Consider the following 21582-nt stretch of genomic DNA (forward strand, 5'->3'; position numbering starts at 1 on the left):
ATGAAAACAGTGGAGTATTATAATATTTACTCACCTAGTCCAAGGACTATGGACCTTGCGTGTTTCAGTGCGTAGCACTGGAACACCCACGCGCGCGCTGGCGCTCGGGCACGGTCTCGGTTCGCGGGCTCGGTGCGAGGGCGTGGGCATGTGAGACAGTGTGGCTGTAGAGGCGCTAGTAGAAAATAGAGATATTGCAACAGATCTGTAACAACTGTGCAGTTAGTGCAGGGTCCAGCTGTAACTGCTGCATGGCTAGCCCAACAGCTAAAAAATGGCTAGTTGCTGTCTCGCAACAGTCAGCATGCAGCAACTTAATGACCCATGCACAACAGTTAAAAAACAGCCATAAAACGGTTAATTTTCTCTAACAGCTAGAAAACGGTCATGAGATTTAATTCTCTGGACCATAACCCCCAGCCATCATAGCTTATAAAAGGAGGGTCTGGATGAGTTTCCAAATCATCTCTCAACCCACTCCAGTAGACACATACAAATTGAGACACAATTCACTACTTCTCTCCAATACTCCAGTGGTTCCAGCAAGACAGCAAGGGTTGAACCTTTGCTAGAAGAACAGACCAACGGTGTGGTCTAGAACGGTTCATCTGAACCAGTGGCTGAAGTACTGACCAGTACTGTGTTCTAAATCAAAAGAAATTTCTTCTCTTTCTTTCTCTTTTTGGATTTTTTCTATATTGTAATTCTGTTAGATAGAGTGTATAAGAGTACCATTTGGTAGGCCTTCGTGTTTGCTGAACGCAGACCCACACCGGGCTTGTTGTATCCTAGAAGCGGTTTGCTTGTAACCTATCAGCATACTCAATTTACTTGAGTAGGGGCAAATAACACTTTAAGGATAGCGTTTCAGACGTGCTTCAGCCTGTCCTGATTTCAGATTATTTTGCAATTTTTCGATTTCCACATTATACAGAAATATATTAATCCGTATAATTTACAACACCCACTACCAGAACGAATTGTCTGACACATGTACAAAATCCTTGGCATTAAGCTCATCGTCAAAGGCAATCCTCCCCCAGCTCCTCGTCGTGGACAAAGTGGGGTCCTCTTTGTTTGCAACCATCGAACCGTTCTTGATCCAGTGATCACAGCCGTCGCTTTGGGTCGCAAGATTAGCTGTGTCACTTACAGCATAAGCAAGTTTTCTAGGCTGATCTCGCCAATCAAGGCCGTGGCATTGACACGTGAGCGTGAGAAGGACGCGGCAAACATCAAACGGTTGTTACAAGAAGGTGATCTGGTGATCTGTCCTGAGGGGACTACCTGTCGTGAACCGTTCCTTTTGCGATTCAGTGCACTCTTCGCCGAACTGACGGACCAGATCGTCCCGGTAGCAATCAAAAACAAACAAAGTATGTTCCATGGTACGACGGTCCGTGGGTGGAAGCTCATGGACCCGTATTTCTTCTTCATGAATCCAATGCCGACGTATGAGATAACGTTCCTGAGCCAGCTGCCGACCGAGCTAACATGCACCGGGGGGAAATCAGCGATTGAGGTGGCCAACTATATCCAACGGGTCCTGGCTGGGACACTCGGGTTTGAGTGTACCAGTTTCACTAGGAAGGACAAGTACGGAATGCTGGCTGGGACTGATGGTCGGATCCCTTCCATGAAAGAGACAGAGAAAGAGAAGGAGAAGGCTTAGGAAGAGAATTGCATGTTTTTATTTATGTTGTTTGTTTACGTTTGGAAACATCATGATAATAATCTGGCTATCTATATATATTTCAATATATATAAATAGATTTTATGTGAATGTTTTTTGTTAGTGGATATCAGGTACCCGAACCCGTTGAGTCATAACGGTGGTGTTTAGGGGTTGGGTTAGGTGGTTGGTGGTCCATTGAATGGAATTGAATGTTGTGATGAACGGTTGCGGGGGGACATGTCACAGCGGTTAAAGGTTTCATGTGATGTGGTCGAGTCATGGATTTCACGAGGATTTGCAATTTGAGATGCATGTTTGTTCTTTAAAGGCTCCCATGAATTGGGTGGTTGCACCTTAGCTCTCTCTCTCTCTCTCTCTCTCTCTCTCTCTCTCTCTCTCTCTCTCTCTCTCTCTCTCTATATATATATATATATATATATATATATATATATATAGGCCCCACAGTGAAAAGACAATGGGGCATTGTATGAGTTGGAAAATCTAGCCATTCAATCTGTTTAGCAGCATCTTCAACCCAGGTGGCGGCATTACAAGAAATAGTGAGGATGGGATGCCAGCCAAGGATTTGTGTACAAATTGAGCAAAACTCATGCGAGTCACACTGCATGGTGGGACACATATACAACATGGTAAGATGGTGTAGACCCCACAACTTTTAAATGTTTCACCAGGCTGTGTAAAATTAATCAAAACCTACCATGCTGTACTCGTATCAACTTCGTTATTAAACCTGATTGAATGATGTGGTGGGGCCCACCTTATGTTGTATATCATGTTGTCACTACTTCCAACTCATTTTATCATAGGGTCAGATCCGAATCTCAAGTGGACCTCATCTCGCACCGATGCGATACCCTTGCCGGAAGATGTGGGTCGGCGTTTATTTTGAAGAAAACACTGCGCGTTGCAATCCAAAGAGAATCTCTATAACATGTCAAATCAATCCCATCAATCAATCACTTCATCTCAAGTACACATCACCTTTCACCCCATCCCCAAGCAACCACCAAGTCAACTCTCTCTCACCCTCCCTCTTACACACCCATACATGTCAAGTATAGCATCACCTCACCCATCACTCACATCCATCACTCTCTCTCTTTACATCCCATCTCCCTCTCTCTCTCTCTCTCTCATTTCTCAACTCAATCCCAAGCAAACAAGAGAGCTCACATCCAAGCTCTCTTCCATGTGAGAGAGTGAATGTGTGTGGCCCACTTTCCCATCCCAAATCCTTCATCCTAGCCATTCAAACCTCATCTCCCTTCATCAAAGTGAAGCATAAGGAGATTGGCGTTCCAACAGACCGAGAAGATCAACGGTGGGTGCTTATTAGACTAGATTTTCATGTTCTTATGATGGGCCAAGTGAGGCCTACCGATCAATGGTATGGATCTCACTTTGGACCCTTGATGTGGCCAATGGCCCACCTTGATGCTTAAGATCATTCCATGATGGGGCCATTCTCCATGGACCCCATCATGATGTTTATTTTCTTGCATGAATAGGGTCATCTAGACCTTCTATTTTGGTGGAGAAAGGATCTCCACCGTTGATTTTCAATTTGGTGGACCCATATGCAATGGGACCCACTTGATGTATGATTGGATGCTTGAAACGGAGGGCCCATAGTGCCGGGGTCCCTCCATCACACGTGTATATCTCTCTCTTTCTCTCTCTCCCTCTCTTTCTTTTTATTCTTCTTTTCATGTGATGTTGGTGTGATTGTGTGGCCCACCCGAATAGACCCCACCATAAGGCTTGTATTTTATCCCAAACCATCTATAGGTGGGACCCACCTTATATGTATTGTATCCACAACACCCACCATTTGGTGGCCCACCTAAACAGGGCCCACCTTGTGCGTGTGATAGGCCCAGACCGTCCAGCGTCCAGGGACGCTGGACGTGCATGGAAAACACAAATATAAGCTTGGTTCACAAGCTTTTTGGTGGCCAACTCATATAGGCCCCACCTTGATGTATGCTTCAAATCCAAGCCGTCCATCTCATTTTCCAGATTATTTTAGGCGTTGAGCCGAAAAATGGGACTGATCTAACTTTCTGGCGGGCCACACCTTTGAAAATAGTAATTTTCACCATTGAAACTCACCTTAGTTTTTTTACATGCCGAAAGATAGATTTGTTATGCATGGTAGAATCCATTGGCGGACCCGGATTCAGCAGATGTGGGCCCTACCTCTGAAAAACCACAAAAAAACTAAGTTTTTCAAAAAAAAAAAAATGTAAACCAACAATAGCATTGCTGCTGCTGCTGTCAGAGGCCAGCGCGCCAGGCGGGCGGGCGGGCGGACAGCACAGTCCCACGGCCCCTGACGTGGGCCCCACCCTGATGTATATTTGCCATCAAACCCGTTCATATGGTGGGCCACCTCCATCAGTGGGCCCCCTCCAAATTTCAGCCTCATCCAAGACTCAGGTGGCCCACATCATGGGAAACAATGGGATTGAACGTCTGCCTTTGAAAACTTTTTCTGGGCCACAGAAGTTTTGGATCAATCTGAAATTTGTTTTTACCCTTCATCCAGGTCCATGCGACCTTATCAACGGTCTGGATGGAAAATAAATGTTATGGTGGGCCCCATGTGGGACCCACAGTGATTTATGTGTTTACTCCCACCGTCCAGTGGACGATGGAGCCCAAAGTGATGTACGTGTTTCATTTCCACCGTCCAGCAGACGGTGGGGCGCACCATGATTTATGTGTTTATCCACACTGTCCGCTGTCTGGACAGTGGACCCCACCATGATGCTTGTGTTGCACCCCAACCGTCAATCCATTTTGCAAGCTCATTTTAAGGCATGAGCTAAAGAATGAGTCAGATCTGTGGTTCAAGTGGGTCCTACCACTATTATTTGAAGTGAGGATCGGTTGATCCTTTGACATGATATATATATATATATGTATGTATGTATGTATTTGTGGCCATTTTTAAGGCCCACCTTGGCATTTATAAGGCCCGTGTTATGAGGCCCATTTGATGTACATATGGGGCCCAATTAGTGTAGTCCATTTGAGATACGTAAAGCCATGTGATTAGGCTCATTTTGATGTATTCTAAGGCCCATGGGTTATGGCCCATTGCAATGTACATAAGGCCCGTTGGTGAGGCCCATTAATGTGGCCCATTTGATGAATGTAAGGCCCATGTGATACGGCCCATTTGATGTACCTAAGGCCCATGGGTCGAGGCCCAATGGGTTGTCCTTAGGGTCCATTGCAATGCGTGATTTCTCCATGGTTTGTGGCAGGCTATGCCTTGGGAGCAATGTTGGTTTGACGTCCACATTGCAAGTATAATGTTGGTTAAATGTCCGCATTACGACTCTCCCTAGGGCCCATTGATAGGCCGTACTTGTGGTGTGTAGGCCTTCTAGGCCCATCTGCATTGTAGGGATAATTCATCACTTTATAACATGCTTAGTATAGCTCCATGATACATGCCCATACGCATCATATGTATGCTTGATATGAGGGATGTTTGATCATAGCATACGCCGTTGGGCTGAGACATTTATGAGACTCCTTATGAGATGGAGTGCCCCCACATGAGCACATGGTACGTGTAAGATTGCTGCATGATTTGACGGTGTGACTCATGCATCTCGCATATGTGTGACTTGATTATTATACGCCCTAGCGACATCAAGGCCGAGGCTCCACAGGTACATCGTGGATGGCCATATCGGATACTAAAAATACTTGGTTCTAGCACTGTGGGCACTTAGGATGTCCTTGGGTGAAAGTCCCAGAACCTTTTTGGTACCAGGAGATGCTCCAACGTCTAGACCGAGTGGATACACGAGCGCCCGAGTGCCGAATACCAGTAGGCCGCGTCTCCCACTGTGTCGTGGTCAGTTGAAAGGGGGTGTGGCCTTATCCCCCCGAGTGAGGGGGCTATAAGCTAGACTGAGTTTGACCAGCTCGCAAATGAGTCCCCTATCGACGAGTTAGGTAAGTATTGGCAGACTACTGGTCAGGCGAATAGTGTGGTCTCTTCCACTTGCTTGACTGTGCAGCTAGAGAGGAGGCAGTTAGTGTGAGGTGTATTAGACCCCGGTGATATCCAGAAAAGAACTATACTAATATGTGTACTTAATGAGGACTGGCCTACTTGCTTTGCATCTCGCGTGTGACATTTGGCTACATAGGCCTCGCATCGCATGGCCTTGGTATGGCCGATAGCATTCATGTCTTGCATCACATAGCTTTGGTATAACTGATAGCATTCATGGACTTATCCGTATATTTTCGCATTACTCTGATATTGTATACTTAGCACTCACCTTGCGCACACACTTACACCACCCTCTAAGCTTTTGTAAGCTTATGCATGACCGTTGCATGCAGGTAGCGTTGGACAGTAGCAGCGTTGAGGCAGGAGTGCGCATCAGTTTATTTTAAAGCTTTTTGATCACCCTGTATTTTCCTTTTCGCATTGTACTTAAAGTTTTTGATATAGTAGATATGTGGTGATGTTATTTTGTGACTTGGTTATGCTTATAGTTATGCTCCATTACAAAAAAAAATTCATATTGAAAATCCTCCTTGTAGGATCTCAGGATCGGAATCTGGCATATGAGTGCCGGAATCCGAGAATGGGGCACTATGGAGGTGGGACACATATACAACATGGTAAGATGGTGTAGACCCCACAACTTTTAAATGTTTCACCAGGCTGTGTAAAATTAATCAAAACCTACCATGCTGTACTCGTATCAACTTCGTTATTAAACCTGATTGAATGATGTGGTGGGGCCCACCTTATGTTGTATATCATGTTGTCACTACTTCCAACTCATTTTATCATAGGGTCAGATCCGAATCTCAAGTGGACCTCACTGTAAAAAACAATGCTCGTTAAACAACAAAAATTAAAAACTTCGTACAGTCTACCATAATGCATACTTATCATTGTACATATTGATAAAGTCACATGGACTTAGCTGAAGAAAGAGACAAATATCAGCTTGGTCTAAAACTTCCGTGCACCCAAGAAGTTCTTAACGGTGAGTGTTGATGTTGATTTCTGGTTAACTCTTCTTGGATCCTTGAGTGCCTGCACAGAGAACAAATAGGAAGACGACCCTGGCTAATGCAGGGACCCTCCGATACCAAAGTTAGGAATCCGGGTCTTTGTAGAGATTGTATAAGGGTAGAGATAATGTGCGTATACCTTTCACCATTAGGGGTCTCCCTATTTGTAGTAGAGGGGAGATCAAATCCTAAACGGATTCTCCCTGTTTAGTAGGTACGTAGTTGAATTAGAACTCCAAATGTATAGGAGATCTTTCGAGATCTTTGGATCTTGAACTGATCACAAGTTAGTTTACGTGATCCTTGGAGAAAAGATCAAATAAGTCTTCCTTCATATTAGGTGGTCATTGTCCAGAGACCGAGGCATAATCGTTCGAGCTTCGATTAAGGTCGGCTAATGGAAGTCACACAGTTGACTGAACTATTCATGTCGTTGATTAAACCGACCAAGGGTCCTTGTGATGTCCAGTTCCTGTAACCTTCAGCCTCTTTATGAGGCCGACCTTATGTGTGCCGACCTTAATGTTCGGTCATATGGTTGGGCTTTTCCTTACTCTTAGCTCAATGGGCCATGCTAGATCTCGGTCCGAACAACTCCTATGGATCGATCTATTTTTCCCATAACATTCAATCCTATCATACGGTGAATTTGAGATTTGAATCTTCTTCATTAATTTTTGGACCATGTCTTAGATTAACTATATATATAAAAAAAAAACAGACAGATACTGTAGATATACAACACATATGCCAATGCCATGGCAACACCCACTACCTTGTTATACAAATAATATTATCCACCATCTGACAGATACTAGACAGAATTACTTCAAATTTAATCACTTTCAAACATGATCTGTTTCATTCTACCTTTATAGCAGCTATTGGCTCAATCAAATCTAATTAGGTTACAGCATCACCATACTTAGTAGGTATATTTCCTTGGCTTTGTTGAGATGTGGAGCCACATCTGGGTAGCGCCACTCGACCAGTCGAGTGGGCTGCTCGACCGGTCGAGGGGCCCACTCGACTGGTCGAGGGTTGGTACGACTCAAAGTCCAGTGTGCTATGATTTTTTGGGTCCGTGGTGCTCGACCGATCGAGGCCCTTGCTTGACCAGTCGAGGAGCTTACTTGACTAGTCGAGGCTACACAGATTCTTACGCGGATTTGGTGCGGACTACGAAAAATTGAGGCGGTTTCGCAAGGGTGCGAAAGGGAAGTTGCCTAAACTATAAATAGGGGTTCGTAGGATTTTTTTAGGGTATTTTAAGGTGTATGCAAAGGGTTTTTTCTATACATTTAAGGAAAAAAGGTTAGTATATTGCTTGTAATCTCGTTTTCTTCTTAGTAGAAGTTTGCACCCGTTGTTTTTTGCCCGTGTTGGGGTTTTTCTACATATATTCTGTCTTGTGGTTTGTTTAGAATGCTTTGATTCTTCTTCTTGATTATATTTCTTTCTGTTTATCATTTGTGGGTGAGACCGAAGATTGAATCTCAGTTCACTTGCGTTGTCTTGACGATCGCGTCGTGCCGCCGCGGTTCCAACGCCGTGACTTGCGCACCGAACCGATACCCGGTAAGAAGATGCCGATCGGCGTTTATTCCAAGAAACACCGCGCGTTGCGGATTTCGAGGGAATCTCTACGCAATAAGTCCCATCAATCAACCATTAAAGCATCCCATACTTCAAGTACAACAACCCATCTCCATCTTTTTCAAAAGTCTACCATCTTTCCACCTCACCATTTCTCTTTTCTCATTTTCAACCTCAACCATCCCTCTTCTCCACCAATTTCAAACTAAACCATACCCCTCATCACTTCTTTCTTACAACCATCACTCCACCCATCCCTCCACCCATTATTTCTATCTCTCCCTCTCATTCTCTAGCAAATTTTCCAAATCCCATGAGAATTTCACTCATCCAACACTCCCTCTCAACTTCAAGTGTGGCCCACCCTCTCATCTCCAATCTCAACCATTCATCCTTCATCAATCTCCATTAAAAGTGAAGGAAAGGAGCTAAGGAGTCCAAGGGAGCTAGGAGAAGGAAGATAAGGTGGGTGCTTTGTCATTATTTTGAATTTCAGGGCCCACTTGTTGGTGGGACCCATTTGGATGTATGTGATCTAATCAAGAGGGCCCATAGTGGCGGGGTTCCTCTATCTCACCGTATATCTCCCTTTATCTCTCTCTTTCTCTCTCTTTGTAATGGTGTGGATCCCACCAATATGTGCTACATCTACCCCCGTCCATCTACACCAGACGGCGTGGCCCACTCTATCACAGGTGATGATCCACACCATCCACTGTTTGGATGGGCCCAATGCATTTTTTTTGTATATATATATATACTTATATGTTATAGTTTATATAATATATATAATATATATAACTTAATATGTATTATATATACAATATGATATATATATTATATGTATATATATATATATATATATATATATATATATATTTGGTGGGCCACGTCCATGTGGGACCCACCACAAGACATGTGTTTATCCACTCCGTCCAGCGTCCCTGTACGCTTGTCGGGCAAACCCCCTTTTTTGTTTTTAAAAAAAAAAAAAAAAAAAAAAAAGAGAGTAGGGGGTGGTGGGCCACGCATGCAGGCCCCACCTTAATGCTTTTACGCAATCCAAGCCGACCACCCTATTTTTCAGATCATTTTAGGCGTTGAGCCGAAAAATGATCTCAATCTGAACTTATGGTGGGCCATAGCATAGCAAACGAGTTCCTACCTTTGATTTACTCCCTAATGCTCATGTAGATCTGAAACAGCCCAATATTAGACTCTATGGGTTTGTATCGAGCCACAGGGACTAATGGCTGATGTGGATCGTACTGAAGCGGGCCCTACCTAGGAAAAACCATAAAAAAACCGTATTTTCAAAAAAAAAATAATACAGCAGCAGCAGCAGCTGCGCCTGCGCTGCCGCTGATGGACGGGCGGGCGACCGGGCTGGGGCTCACGGCCCCAGCTGTGGGCCCCACCTTGGTGCTTTCAACCATCAACACCGTCCATTCGATAGGTCCCCTCAGCCCATACGTCCACTCCAAAAATCAGCCATAAACAAAGCTCAGGCGGGCCATACCATCAAAAATCATGTGAAGACATTCCTAAACATATAAAAACACTTGGTGGGGCCTACCTGAGTTTTGGATGTCGTTGAAACTTGGTCTGTACGTTTTTTTTTGGGACCCAAATATTGGTTGGGCTGTTTTGTTAATCAAATCTCGGTGGGCCCAAAAAAAAAAAAAAAAAAAAAAAAAAAAAAAAAAATTTAAAAGCAGCAGCAGCGCACGAGGCAGGGACCCACGGCTCCAGCTGTGGGCCCCACCATGATGTATATTTTGTATCCACACCGTCCATTTGGTGGGCCACCATTTGACATGGACCCCCTCAAAAATCAGGTCATCCAGCGCTTGGGCGGCCCACTTCACAAGAAACAGTGTGAATTGAACTCTACCATTGAAACCCTTTCTGGGTCCACAGAAGTTTCAGATCAAGCTGAAAATTGTTGTTCCCCTCCTCCCTGGCCCGTGTGACCTTATGAATAAGTTGGATTTCAAATGAACATTTCAGTGGGCCTTACCCAAGGTCCAAGTGACCTTATGAATAGGTTGGATTTCAAATAAATATTATGGTGGGCCCTAGGCCCATGTGGTGGAGCCATATTGATGTAATTCTGGCCATTGGGGAGGCCCACCTTGATATATATATAAGGCCCATGAGGTTAGGCCCATTTGACGTATTGGTGGCCCGATGTCGAGGCCCACTCTGATATCTATAAGGGCCATGTTACGAGACCCATTGTGATGTTTTCAAAGGCTCATGGAGTATGACCCATTGCAATGTACATAAGGCCCACTAATGCGGCCCACTTGACTTATATAAGGCCCATATGAGATGGCCCATTTGATGTAACTGAACACTATGGGTCGAGGCCCAATGAGATGTATATTAGTCCATTGCAATGTGTGATTTCCTATGGTATGTGTAATGGTGCTTTATGGCGGGCTAAGCCTTGGGAACAATGTTGGTTTGACGTCCACATTGTAAGGACAATGTTGGTTAAATGTCCGCATTGTCACACTCCTTAAGGCCACTGATAGGTTCATACTTATGCTCTGCAGGCCGCCTAGGCCCATTTCTGTGATACGCAGAGCCCATCCCTATATGCATGTTTAGTATAGATCCATGGTTCATGATCATTCGCATCATATGTATGCCTGACGTGAGGAGTGACCGATCATAGCATATGCCTTTGGGCAGACTGTTTATGGGCTCCCTGATAGGCGGAGTTGCCCCATATAAGTGCATGGTACATACAGACTGTTGCATGACTGATAATGTGACTCATGCACTTGCATTTGTGTGATTATAGTTACTATGTGCCCTAGCGACATCAGGGCCATAGCCTCCACAGATACATCGTGGATGGCAGGATTGGATACCGAAAATATTTGGTTCTAGCATACGGGCGCCATAGACGTCCCTGGGTGAAAATCCCTAAACCCGATGGTACCAGAGGATGACTCCAACGTCGAGACCGAGTGGATATACGAGCGCATGAAGGCCGAATACCAGGAGGCCGTGTCTCCCACTGTGTCGTGGTCGGTTGGGAAGGAGTGTGGCCTTACTCGCCCGAGGGTAGGGGGCAATACTAGGCTGAGTTTGACCAGCTCGTGAATGGGTCCGCTATCGACGTGCCGGATAGGTATTGGCAGACTATTGGTCAGGCGGATAGTGAGGTTTCTTACGCTCATTTGGACTGTGCGGCTAGGAGAGCGACAGTGCCATTTGGAGTGTATTGAACCCCGGTGATTATCCAGAATGAGAACTGTACTGATACATGTTGAGGATTGGCATGCTTGAATTGCATTTCATATCGCATGGCCGTGTTTTGGCCGATGGCATTCATATCTTGCACCGCATAGCCTTGGTACGGCTGATTGCATTCATGTGCTCATTACCATGTTTCCACATCACTCTGACCTTGCATTTTGAGTACGTTTATATTGCGCACACACTTACACCACCCTCTAAGCTTTCCATAGGCTTATGCACGATTGATGCGTGCAGGTGACGCCAGGACATAGTCGCAGCCTTAGTCTCGCCGTAGTTGGACCGTGCAGACGAGCTTCTGGAGTTTTATTTCTTTTATCACATTGTATTTTCCTTTTCTATCGCATTGTACTAAAAAGTTTTTGATCATAGTGGATTTTGTGGTGGTGTTCTTGTGATTATTAGTTGTGGGTTATGCTTTTGTTATGCTCATTATGAATCAGACTGATGATTTGAAATCCTCCTTGTAGCATCCCAGGATCGGAACCTGGTGAATGGGTGCCGGGATCCGAAAATGGGGTTCTACGGAGGTCGCGCCGGATTCGGCGATCGGGAATTTTGTGAGCCCGGTTTCCGAGTTCGGGTGTAGCATATTCTGTCTTGTGGTTTGTTTAGAATGCTTTGATTCTTCTTCTTGATTATATTTCTTTCTGTTTATCATTTGTGGGTGAGACCGAAGATTGAATCTCAGTTCACTTGCGTTGTTGGTGTGCTGCGCAACAACTGGTATCAGAGCTATTAGTTTAGTTCAAGTGGGAGCGATGACGGAAGAAGGGAAGACTAGAATTGAGAAGTTTGATGGTTCAAACTTTACCTTCTGAAAGATACAGATGGAGGATTATCTGTATCAGAAGGATCTCTATATTCCTCTAAGAGGAAAAGAGAAGAAACCGAAGAAGATAACAGATGATGAATGGTCTTTATTGGATCGGAAGGCTTTAGGAACGATCCGACTCTCTTTGTCTAAGAGTGTCGCCTTCAATATATACAAGGTGAAGACCACAAAAGAATTAATGGAAGCCCTAGCTACGATGTATGAGAAACCCTCAGCGTCCAACAAGGTTTATCTTATGAAACAACCATTCAACATGAATATGTCAGATGGTAGGAGCGTGGATGAACATTTAAATGAGTTCAATACAGTCACGAGTCAATTGGAATCCGTTGGCATTATTTTTGAAGATGTGGTCAGGGCATTATTGATCTTGTCCAGTTTTCCAAACAGTTGGGATGGTTTGGTGATTACTATGAGCAATTCTTCAGGATCGATAAAACTGAAATTCGATGATGTGGCTGGTCTAATTCTCAATGAAGAATCTAGAAGAAAGGCATTAGGAGTTTCAGGGGATTCAGGGAATGATCTAAACGTTGAAGGAAGAAGAAGATTGTTGAACAAAGGAGACAATAAACACGGACGTTTTAAGTCAAGGAAAAAGTCTAAGAGACCAAAACATAAAGACTGGTGTTAATATTGCGAGAAGAAGGGGCACATGAAACATGATTGCAGGGCGCTTAAGAAATAATAAGGAAGCTCTCAAGGCAGGAAGGATTCATTGAATCTATCTGAGGAGAGTGACACAGAGGTGTTGATCTTATCTCTTGATGCAAGGAATGAGTCTTAGGTTATAGACTCGGGTGCTTCGTTTCATGCCACATCGTGTAAGGAAGTTCTGCATGATTATGTGTTAGGTGACTTTGGGAGAGTTTACTTGGGTGATGATGAGCCGTGCAGTATTGTTGGAAAAGAAGATGTTCATATAAGTCAAAAAGACTGAACGACTTTAAAATTGAAGGATGTCAGACATGTACTGAGTTTGAAACGGAACTTGATCTCAGTGGGGCAGCTGACCGATACTGGATATGTGACGACATTTACTAGTGATTCCTGAAAGATCACAAAAGGTGTCTTGGTAATATCTCGAAGCAAGAAGGAAAGTACTTTGTATGTGACTTCATGATCGTATAGTTCACTCGCAGTCGCATCAACTGGAGTGAATGGGCAGTTATGACATCAGAGGTTAGGAAGTGAGAAAGGGATGAAAGTGCTATAGTCAAAAGGAAAGCTACCAAGGTTAAAGTCTATTGACTTGAAATTCAGCAAGGACTGCGTATATGGTAAGTAGAAGATGGTAAGTTTTAAAAAAACAGGACGTGCTCTAAAGACGCATCTGTTGGAGCTTATATACACTGATGTGTGGGGACCGACACAGCTATCATCTCTTGCTGGCTCACGTTATTTTGTTTCTTTTATTGATGATGTTAGTACAAAACTGTGGGTTTATTTTTTAAAGCACAAATCTGATGTATTTGATGTTTTCAAGAAGTGGAAAGTAATGGTAGAAAATAGACAGGTAAAACAGTAAAATGTCTCAGATCAGATAATGGGGGAGAATACTGTGATAAGAGGTTTGAGGAGTATTGTGCAGCAAATGGAATTAAACATCAAAAAATGATTCCATGGACGCGGCAGTAGAACAGTGTGGATGAGCGTATTAACATGACTATCCTTGAGCACGCCAGGAGCATGAGTTTACATGCAAGATTGCCTAAGACATTTTGGGCAGATGTTATGAATACTGCCGCATATCTCATCAATACAAGTCCCTCAGTACCAATGGATGACGGGCTACCAGAAGAAATGTGGACGGGAAAAGAAGTGAACCATTCACATCTTAGAGTGTTCGGTTGACTTCATATGTTCACATTTATGTAGAGCATAGAAACAAACTGTATGCAAAGTCCAAGAAGTGCACGTTTATAGGATACAGACAGCATGATTTTGGCTACCGTTTTTGGGATATAGAGAATAGAAAAATCATCAGAAGCAAAGACGTAGTCTTCAATGAAAAAGTGATGCATAAGAATAGTGTGCAGCAAAATAAGGCCGATGAGAAAGAATTCGTAGAGTTGGAAGAGTTACCGGACACTAGTGTTACAATGCCACAGGATGAACATGCACAGGAGCATAGTGAGGCAAAGTAGCAGACACCGGTTGTGAGGAGGTATACTCGGGAGAGGAGACCCATAGTCCGATACTTACCCTTCTTATATTATCTACTGCTAAAAGATAATGGTGAACCAAAGTGTTTTGAAGAGGCATTACAGTCAGATACACGGGTTAAGTGGGAGCAGGCCATAGATGATGACATGGACTCTCTTGAGTTTAATCGTATATGGGAGCTAGTCACTTTACCTAAGGGTAAGAAAGCTCTTCATAACAAGTGGATTTACAAACTGAAGGAGGAGCACAATGGTTCGAAACGGTGCAATGCTAGATTGGTTGTGAAAGGGTTCCAACAAAATACAGACATCGACTTCACTGAAATATTTTCACCAGTGGTGAAAATGTCTATGATTCGCATGGTCTTGAGTATAGTGGCTATAGAGGACTTACATCTAGAGCAGGTAGATGTTAAGACAACCTTTCTTCATGGGGACCTTAAAGAAGAGATATATATGCATTAGCCGATAGGATATGTAGCACCAGGAAAGGAAAACAAAGTGCGTAGACTGAAGAAGAGTCTATATGGCCTGAAGCAGGCTTCGAAGCAGCGGTACAAGAAGTTCGACAGTTTCATGTCGGGAAACGGTTTTAGGAGATGTCATGTAGACCATTGTTGCTATTTGAAGAAGTTTGATACGTCGTACATCATCCTTTTTCTGTACGTTGACGATATGCTTGTGGCCGGATCAAGCATGAAGGACATCTCAGATCTCAAAAGACAACTGTCTAGAGAATTTGCAATGAAGGATTTAGGAACTGCAAAACAAATTATAGGCATGAGAATAAAGCGTGACAAGGAAACCAAGAAACTAGTTTTGTCACAGGTAGAGTACATAACCAAGGTACTTGATCGATTCAGTATGGGAGGTGTTAAGTCGGTTATCACTCCATTGGCCAACCAATTCAAGCTTTCTAAGGAGCAAGGTGCGAAGACGCAGGAGGAACGGGACTACATGGCTAAAGTCTCATACGCGTCAGCTATTGGGAGTCTCATGTATGCTATGGTGAGCACGAGGCCAGACATTACTCAAGCAGTGAGAGTTGTTAGCGGGTTCATGAACAACCCCGAAAAAGAGCATTGGGAAGCTGTGAAGTAGATCTTTAGATACCTGGTAGGTACTAAGGATGTAAGGCTGTGCTATGGAGGATCGAAAATCAAGTTACAAGGCTACGTAGATTCAGACTTGGCAGGAGATATCGATACCAAAAGAAGCACTACAGGGTATGTCTTTACTCTAAGTAGTACTACAGTCAGTTGGATATCTCAGTTACAGAAGATAGTATCTATCAGCATAATGAAAGCAGAATATATTGCAGCTACAGAAGCGTGCAAGGAGATGGTGTGAATGCAAGGTTTCATGGAAGAGTTGGAAAAGAAGTAAGCAGATTGCAAGCTGTATAGTGATAGTTAGAGTGCAATACACTTGGCTAAGAATTCAGCCTTTCATTCAAGGACCAAGCATATTGACATCAGATATCACTTCATACGTTCGTTACTGGAAGATGTATCGATTGCTCTAGAGAAGATTCATACAAGTGAGAATCTTGCGGATATGCTGACCAAGGTGGTCACACGGGAGAAGCTGAAGATATGTTCAGCTTTAATTGGTTTTCAGGCTTGAAGATGGGGAGGTGGTGCACTCCGGATGTAGAAGACAAAAGATTATGGTGATATATCTCAAAATGGGAGATTGTTGAGATGTGGAGCCACATCTGGGCAGCGCCAGTTGACCAGTCGAGTGGGTTGCTCGACCGGTCGAGGGCCCACTCGACTTAAAGTCTAGTGTGCTATGATTTTTTGGGTCCATGGTGCTCAACCGATCGAGGGTCCGCTCGACCAGTCGAGGAGCCTGTTCGACTAATCGAGGCTACGCAGATTCTTGCACGAATTTGATCCAAACTACGAAAAATTGAGGCGGTTTCACAAGGGTGTGAAAGGGAAGTTGCCTAAACTATAAATAGAGATTTCTACGGCTTTTATAGGATATTTTAAGGTGTATGCAAATAGTTTTTTCTATATATCCAAGGGGAAGAGGTTATTATATTGCTTGTAATCTTGTTTTCTTCATAGTGGAAGTTTACACCCGTGGTTTTTTTACCATTGTTGGGGTTTTTTAATATATATTCTATCTTGTGATTTGTTTGGAATGCTTTGATTCTTCTTTTAGATTATATTTTTTTCTGTTTATCGTTCGTGAGTAAGATCGGAGATTGAATCTCGATTCAATTGCATTATTGGTATGCTGCGCAATAGACTTTACTAAATCAAGTTCTGTCCAGTAATGGCAGAACCCAATAAGTGTTGGATCCATATGTCGCAGCTGGCCTAGTATGGCTCTCCGCTCGTACGTTAGTTTTATGGAACTTTAATTAGCAGTGGTGACTCCTCAACCGTGCACATGGGTTATTTGTACGGCAATCCGACTGTCCAACTGGCTATCACAATCGTGGATGGACCATTACGATAAATATTACAATGAGAGGATAATATTAACTGTATGATTTTTTGCTTCAAATTTGGACCACTAAATATTTTTATTCTTAACTATCCAGCCATTAATTGGACGATTAGGATTGTTTTGATCAGTTTGATTTTAGAGATATTCTCCATCCAACGTAGGGCCCACAAATTGGATGGTCTGGATATCTGCACATCAGTGCCACATGTGAGGCAGATGTATCACTCCCATTTTTAAAGTGTGCTAAACTAACAGATAAGTCTGATAGCCGTGTGGAAACTTTCAACGATAGGATGATGTTCACAGGCTCACAGCTCTACCGTACGTCTCCGTTGCTGGAGTCCTTGAAGGAGGTTGCTGTTTGATGCGTTGAAAGCGTACGGACATCCATACGCGTGTGCACGGATGCTGTAGGCGTGCTTGTAGGAAGCAGAGGATCCGGATTCTATTCCAACTGTCCAAATAATGCGGAGTACGGCCCGGATTGGTACTACCCCCATCAGGACGGGAAGCCGATTGCGTCCGAACTAGGTCGGAAAACAAGCCGTAAGATCAGAGGTCGTGTGGGGCCCACCGTTATGTATCTGTTTATCTACCACGTCCATCAATTTGTTTAGATCATTTTAAGATATGAGCCCAAAAATGAAGCATATCCAACGCTTAAGTAGATCACACCAAATAGTGAGCTTGGTTGTATTAAATGCAAGAGTAATATCTGGTGTGGTACACTTGAGAGTGGATCTACTTAATTTTTGGGCTCATTTTTAATCTGATATGAAAGAATGGATGGACGTCTCTGGTCGGACCTTGTTGTCCGACCGGGTTCGGACGCAGTCCACTTCCGCCAGGACCTAGCTAGTCAGGGGCTCTGTGGGGCCACCGTGATATATATATTTTATCCAAGTCCTCCATACATTTTTAAAGATCACTTCAGGATATAAGCCCAAAACGTGGGCAGATCAAAGAGTTGAGTGGACCACACCACAAGAAACAGTGGGGATTGAATGCCTACTGCTGAAAACTGTCACAAAAGTTTTGGATCAAGCTGATATTTATGTTTTCATTCATCCAAGTTTATGTGACCTAATGAACAGGTTGGATGGAAAATAAACATCATGGTGGGCCACATTATGTGGGGCCCACCATTTGAACAGATTGGATTGAGGTAATCACAATCCATCAATGTGGCCCACCATTTGAACAGATTGGATTGAGGTAATCACAATCCATCGTGTAGATAGGCAGTTTGCATGCATCGGTAACAATGGGAGCGGATTAGGTGGTATCCGGGTAATACGTTAGTTGGTATTTCCCTTACCGTGTTGTATATCCACGCCGTCCATCAGTTTTTGCAGCTCATTGTAGGGTGTGGTTTCAAAATTGAAGTAGATCTAAATTCCTAGTGGGCCACACATTGAAGATTAAATTCTTACCAATAAAGACTTCTTGTGGGCCACAAAAGTTTTGGATCAAGCTTATATTTGTTTTCCCTTTCATCCAAATCTGTTTGACCTTATCTAAAGGTGGGCTAGGATTTTTTTTAATGGTCGGCGTTCAATGATCACTGTTTCAAGGGTTTTTTTTTTTTTTTTTTTTTTTTTTTTTTTTTAAACAACGTCATAAAATAAGCCAAAAATACTGATGGACGGCGTGGATATACAATAAATAATCAATATTGGGGCCACAGTCAGGGCAATTATCCGGGTAACACGATCCGCTACCAGTATCAAAATCTTTCACAGAGTTACGTGGCATGCATGAATTGATTGTAATCCGTAAGTCACGCTGAAAGGACGATCTAACCGTCTATTGTTTATTTCAAATGGACGGTTAATATTAAAAGATCGACGAATCAAAACAAAACAAATTTGGATTAACCAGAGCTTAGGATTATCAAGGCTATTGAATTTGAGGTTACACTCGTAGGAAGCGGATTGCGTCCTGCTCCGGCCTGGACGCATTAAATGCTAATGCGTCTAGGCAGGGGCTCCGTGGGCCCACCGTGATGTATGGGTTTTATTCAGACCGTACATTATTTTTTCATATAATTTTAGGTTATAAGCTTAAAAATCAGGAAAGTTCAAAGCTCAACTGAATCATACCACAGGAAGCAGCAGCCATAATGAAACTTAATGGGGCCGCGCAAATGTTTATTTGTCATTCAACCTGGTCGTAAGGTTATATGGACGTAAATGGATGAAGGGAAATCACAAATATCAAATTGATCCAAAACCTTTACCGTTCACAAGAAGTTTTTAATAGTGCGAGTTCAATCCACACGGTGTGGTTGACTTGGCCCTTAGATCTGCCTTATTTGTGAGTTTATATTGTAAAATAATTTGAAAATAATGAATACACAACATAGATAAAACCCAACATCACGATGGCACCGGAGAGCCCTGCTTGGACCGATTAGTGTCCAGGTGGGGGCAGGACGCAATCTGCTTCTACACCTATTTATTTTGGGTCGTACAATTTCGAGCCACATGATCTGGTAAATATAAATTGAGGTCCAAAGGCCCACCTAAGGACCCCTGAACCCAAGTCATCAATGACTGCAATTGGATCCAGATATGCAGTCAAAAGCATTAAATGAAGTTGAATGTATGGAAAGTAGCCAAGAAGGTTTTAGAGAAGCTTTCCGAGTTACATTAATGAAAGAATAAGCTTAACATAACACCATAAATAGCAAAGGATTCCAAAAAAAAAAGAAAAAAAAAGACACAATCAAATAAAAAAAATAACCAACCTATCAATCTAAGTTATAATCTTTAGTTGTAATATAAATCTAGGCTTATACTTTGGATTTGTTCTCATTAGAAAATAACATAGTTCTTTATAGACGTTATTCTTGCAATTGCTCCCTGTGATCAATCGTGAGTGTTTTCTTTTGTTTAATTGCCCTAATATTTTGAAAAAAAAAAATCTGTCTTTTTTGCAAAAACACAAAACAAACCTTGTTAAGCGTATGATCTTTTCAGAATGTGTCATATATGTTCATATCAAACATACCTGATTATTTAAGAGCTTGGGGTCAAAGCTAATTAGTTTGAATCGAGCTGCTTTATTGATTCTAATATGCAGCGCACACTACACATGACAGAAAACAAACCGAAGTGCTAACAATTTCAAGTGAGCCATCTACAATAAAAGTTCCAAAGTTTGCTAATTCCACACACGTAGGGGAGCTTCACCCAATCACACACAACACACCTACCAATATGCAAGATGTTTGTTAAATCCAAGCTTTCAATCTGTTTCGAAATAATGATCAGCTCTTTCACCTCAAAATAAGGTATAGTTCACTCCCTTAGAAGGAATGCACTCCACAAAGTAAACTGGCGGGGCCATTTATTTGTTTTGTAATCTAAGGCCCACCTCAGTGTACAATGGCCTAGATTTCAGGCCAAAAGATCTAAATAACGTTGCCCATCTAATCAAAGTACTTGAATATATATGTCCTATCTATTGAAATTTGTGGTTTTTTGAAAATATTCAAAATTTCAAAATTTTAGAATTTTGCCGCCAACATGGTTTTTGGGAATTTCAAATTAAAAAGTGTGATATATGCTTTTAGTCTCACATCGGAAATGGTAGAAAAGTTTTTGGGGTTTATATGTGAATTTGTGGGTAGTATTTTTACTTGGATGTTTATATGTTTTAGTCCCACACGCACGCATGCACGCGGGCGCGCAGGCTCGGGCATAGGTACAGGCACAAGGGTGGGCAATATGGCTGTAGTGGCGCTAATTGACGCACTTTGCATTTTTCAAACGTTACGAACCATTGATAGCCACTTAGCAATAGTCCACTACCTGGTGCCTATATAAATTGGATATTCCAGTCCAATATCAATCATCTCAACACCGTCTCTCCTATCAGATACTTCAGATCTCCTTTTTAGAATACCGTGAACATTTCCACTGTCTGATTCTGCCAGAATAGATGTACTGCATTAAACTGTTCCATAATGGACTTATTATGATTGCTGCACGCCGGATCCAGACAGGCTTGTCTTATCCTGGAAGCAATTCGCCTGTAACCCATCAGCAATTGATAAGGGGGTGAATCATACTTTAAGGATAGCGTATCGTTTTACGTGATTCAGCCTAGTGAAACGAATTTCATATTTTATTTTATTTTTTCTATTTTTGGTGTTTCCAATAGATTATTTTCTAACAATCTTAAAGGGTGATTATGAACACCGAAAGCATTGCATCAGTCAAAGTGATGAACTAGGATCTAATCCAATTAGACCGATTCGATGGTTCAAATTTCACTAGGTGGCAGGACAAGTTGAAATTCATGCTAACTGCTCTAAAGATCTTCTACATTCTGGACTCGACTCTCTAACCTCTGCCTAAAGTGAAGGACACTGACACTCCAGAACAGGGCGCTGCTAGGATCAAACGACAAGAAGATGAACTGTTGTGTCGTGGCCATATTTTCAACGCTCTCTCTGATCGGTTGTACGATCTGTGCACGGGGACCATGTC

At 42.9% G+C, this 21582-nt stretch overlaps 1 protein-coding gene across 1 annotated transcript; it reads left to right on the forward strand.

The window, feature by feature from the left end:
- Positions 1 to 972: 972 nt before the first annotated feature.
- LOC131252606 (glycerol-3-phosphate 2-O-acyltransferase 6-like) lies at positions 973 to 1783 on the forward strand. The gene has a single exon (XM_058253233.1). It carries the CDS (start codon positions 992 to 994, stop codon positions 1670 to 1672), a length of 681 nt encoding a protein of 226 aa, XP_058109216.1. The 5' UTR covers positions 973 to 991; the 3' UTR covers positions 1673 to 1783.
- Positions 1784 to 21582: the final 19799 nt, after the last annotated feature.

This window comes from Magnolia sinica, chromosome 8, assembly GCF_029962835.1.
Source record: "Magnolia sinica isolate HGM2019 chromosome 8, MsV1, whole genome shotgun sequence".
NCBI classification, from domain to species: domain Eukaryota; kingdom Viridiplantae; phylum Streptophyta; class Magnoliopsida; order Magnoliales; family Magnoliaceae; genus Magnolia; species Magnolia sinica.

Coding starts and splice junctions, on each gene's coding strand:
- LOC131252606 (XM_058253233.1), top strand. CDS start 992: ATGTACAAAATCCTTGGCATTAAGCTCATCGTCAAAGGCAATCCTCCC.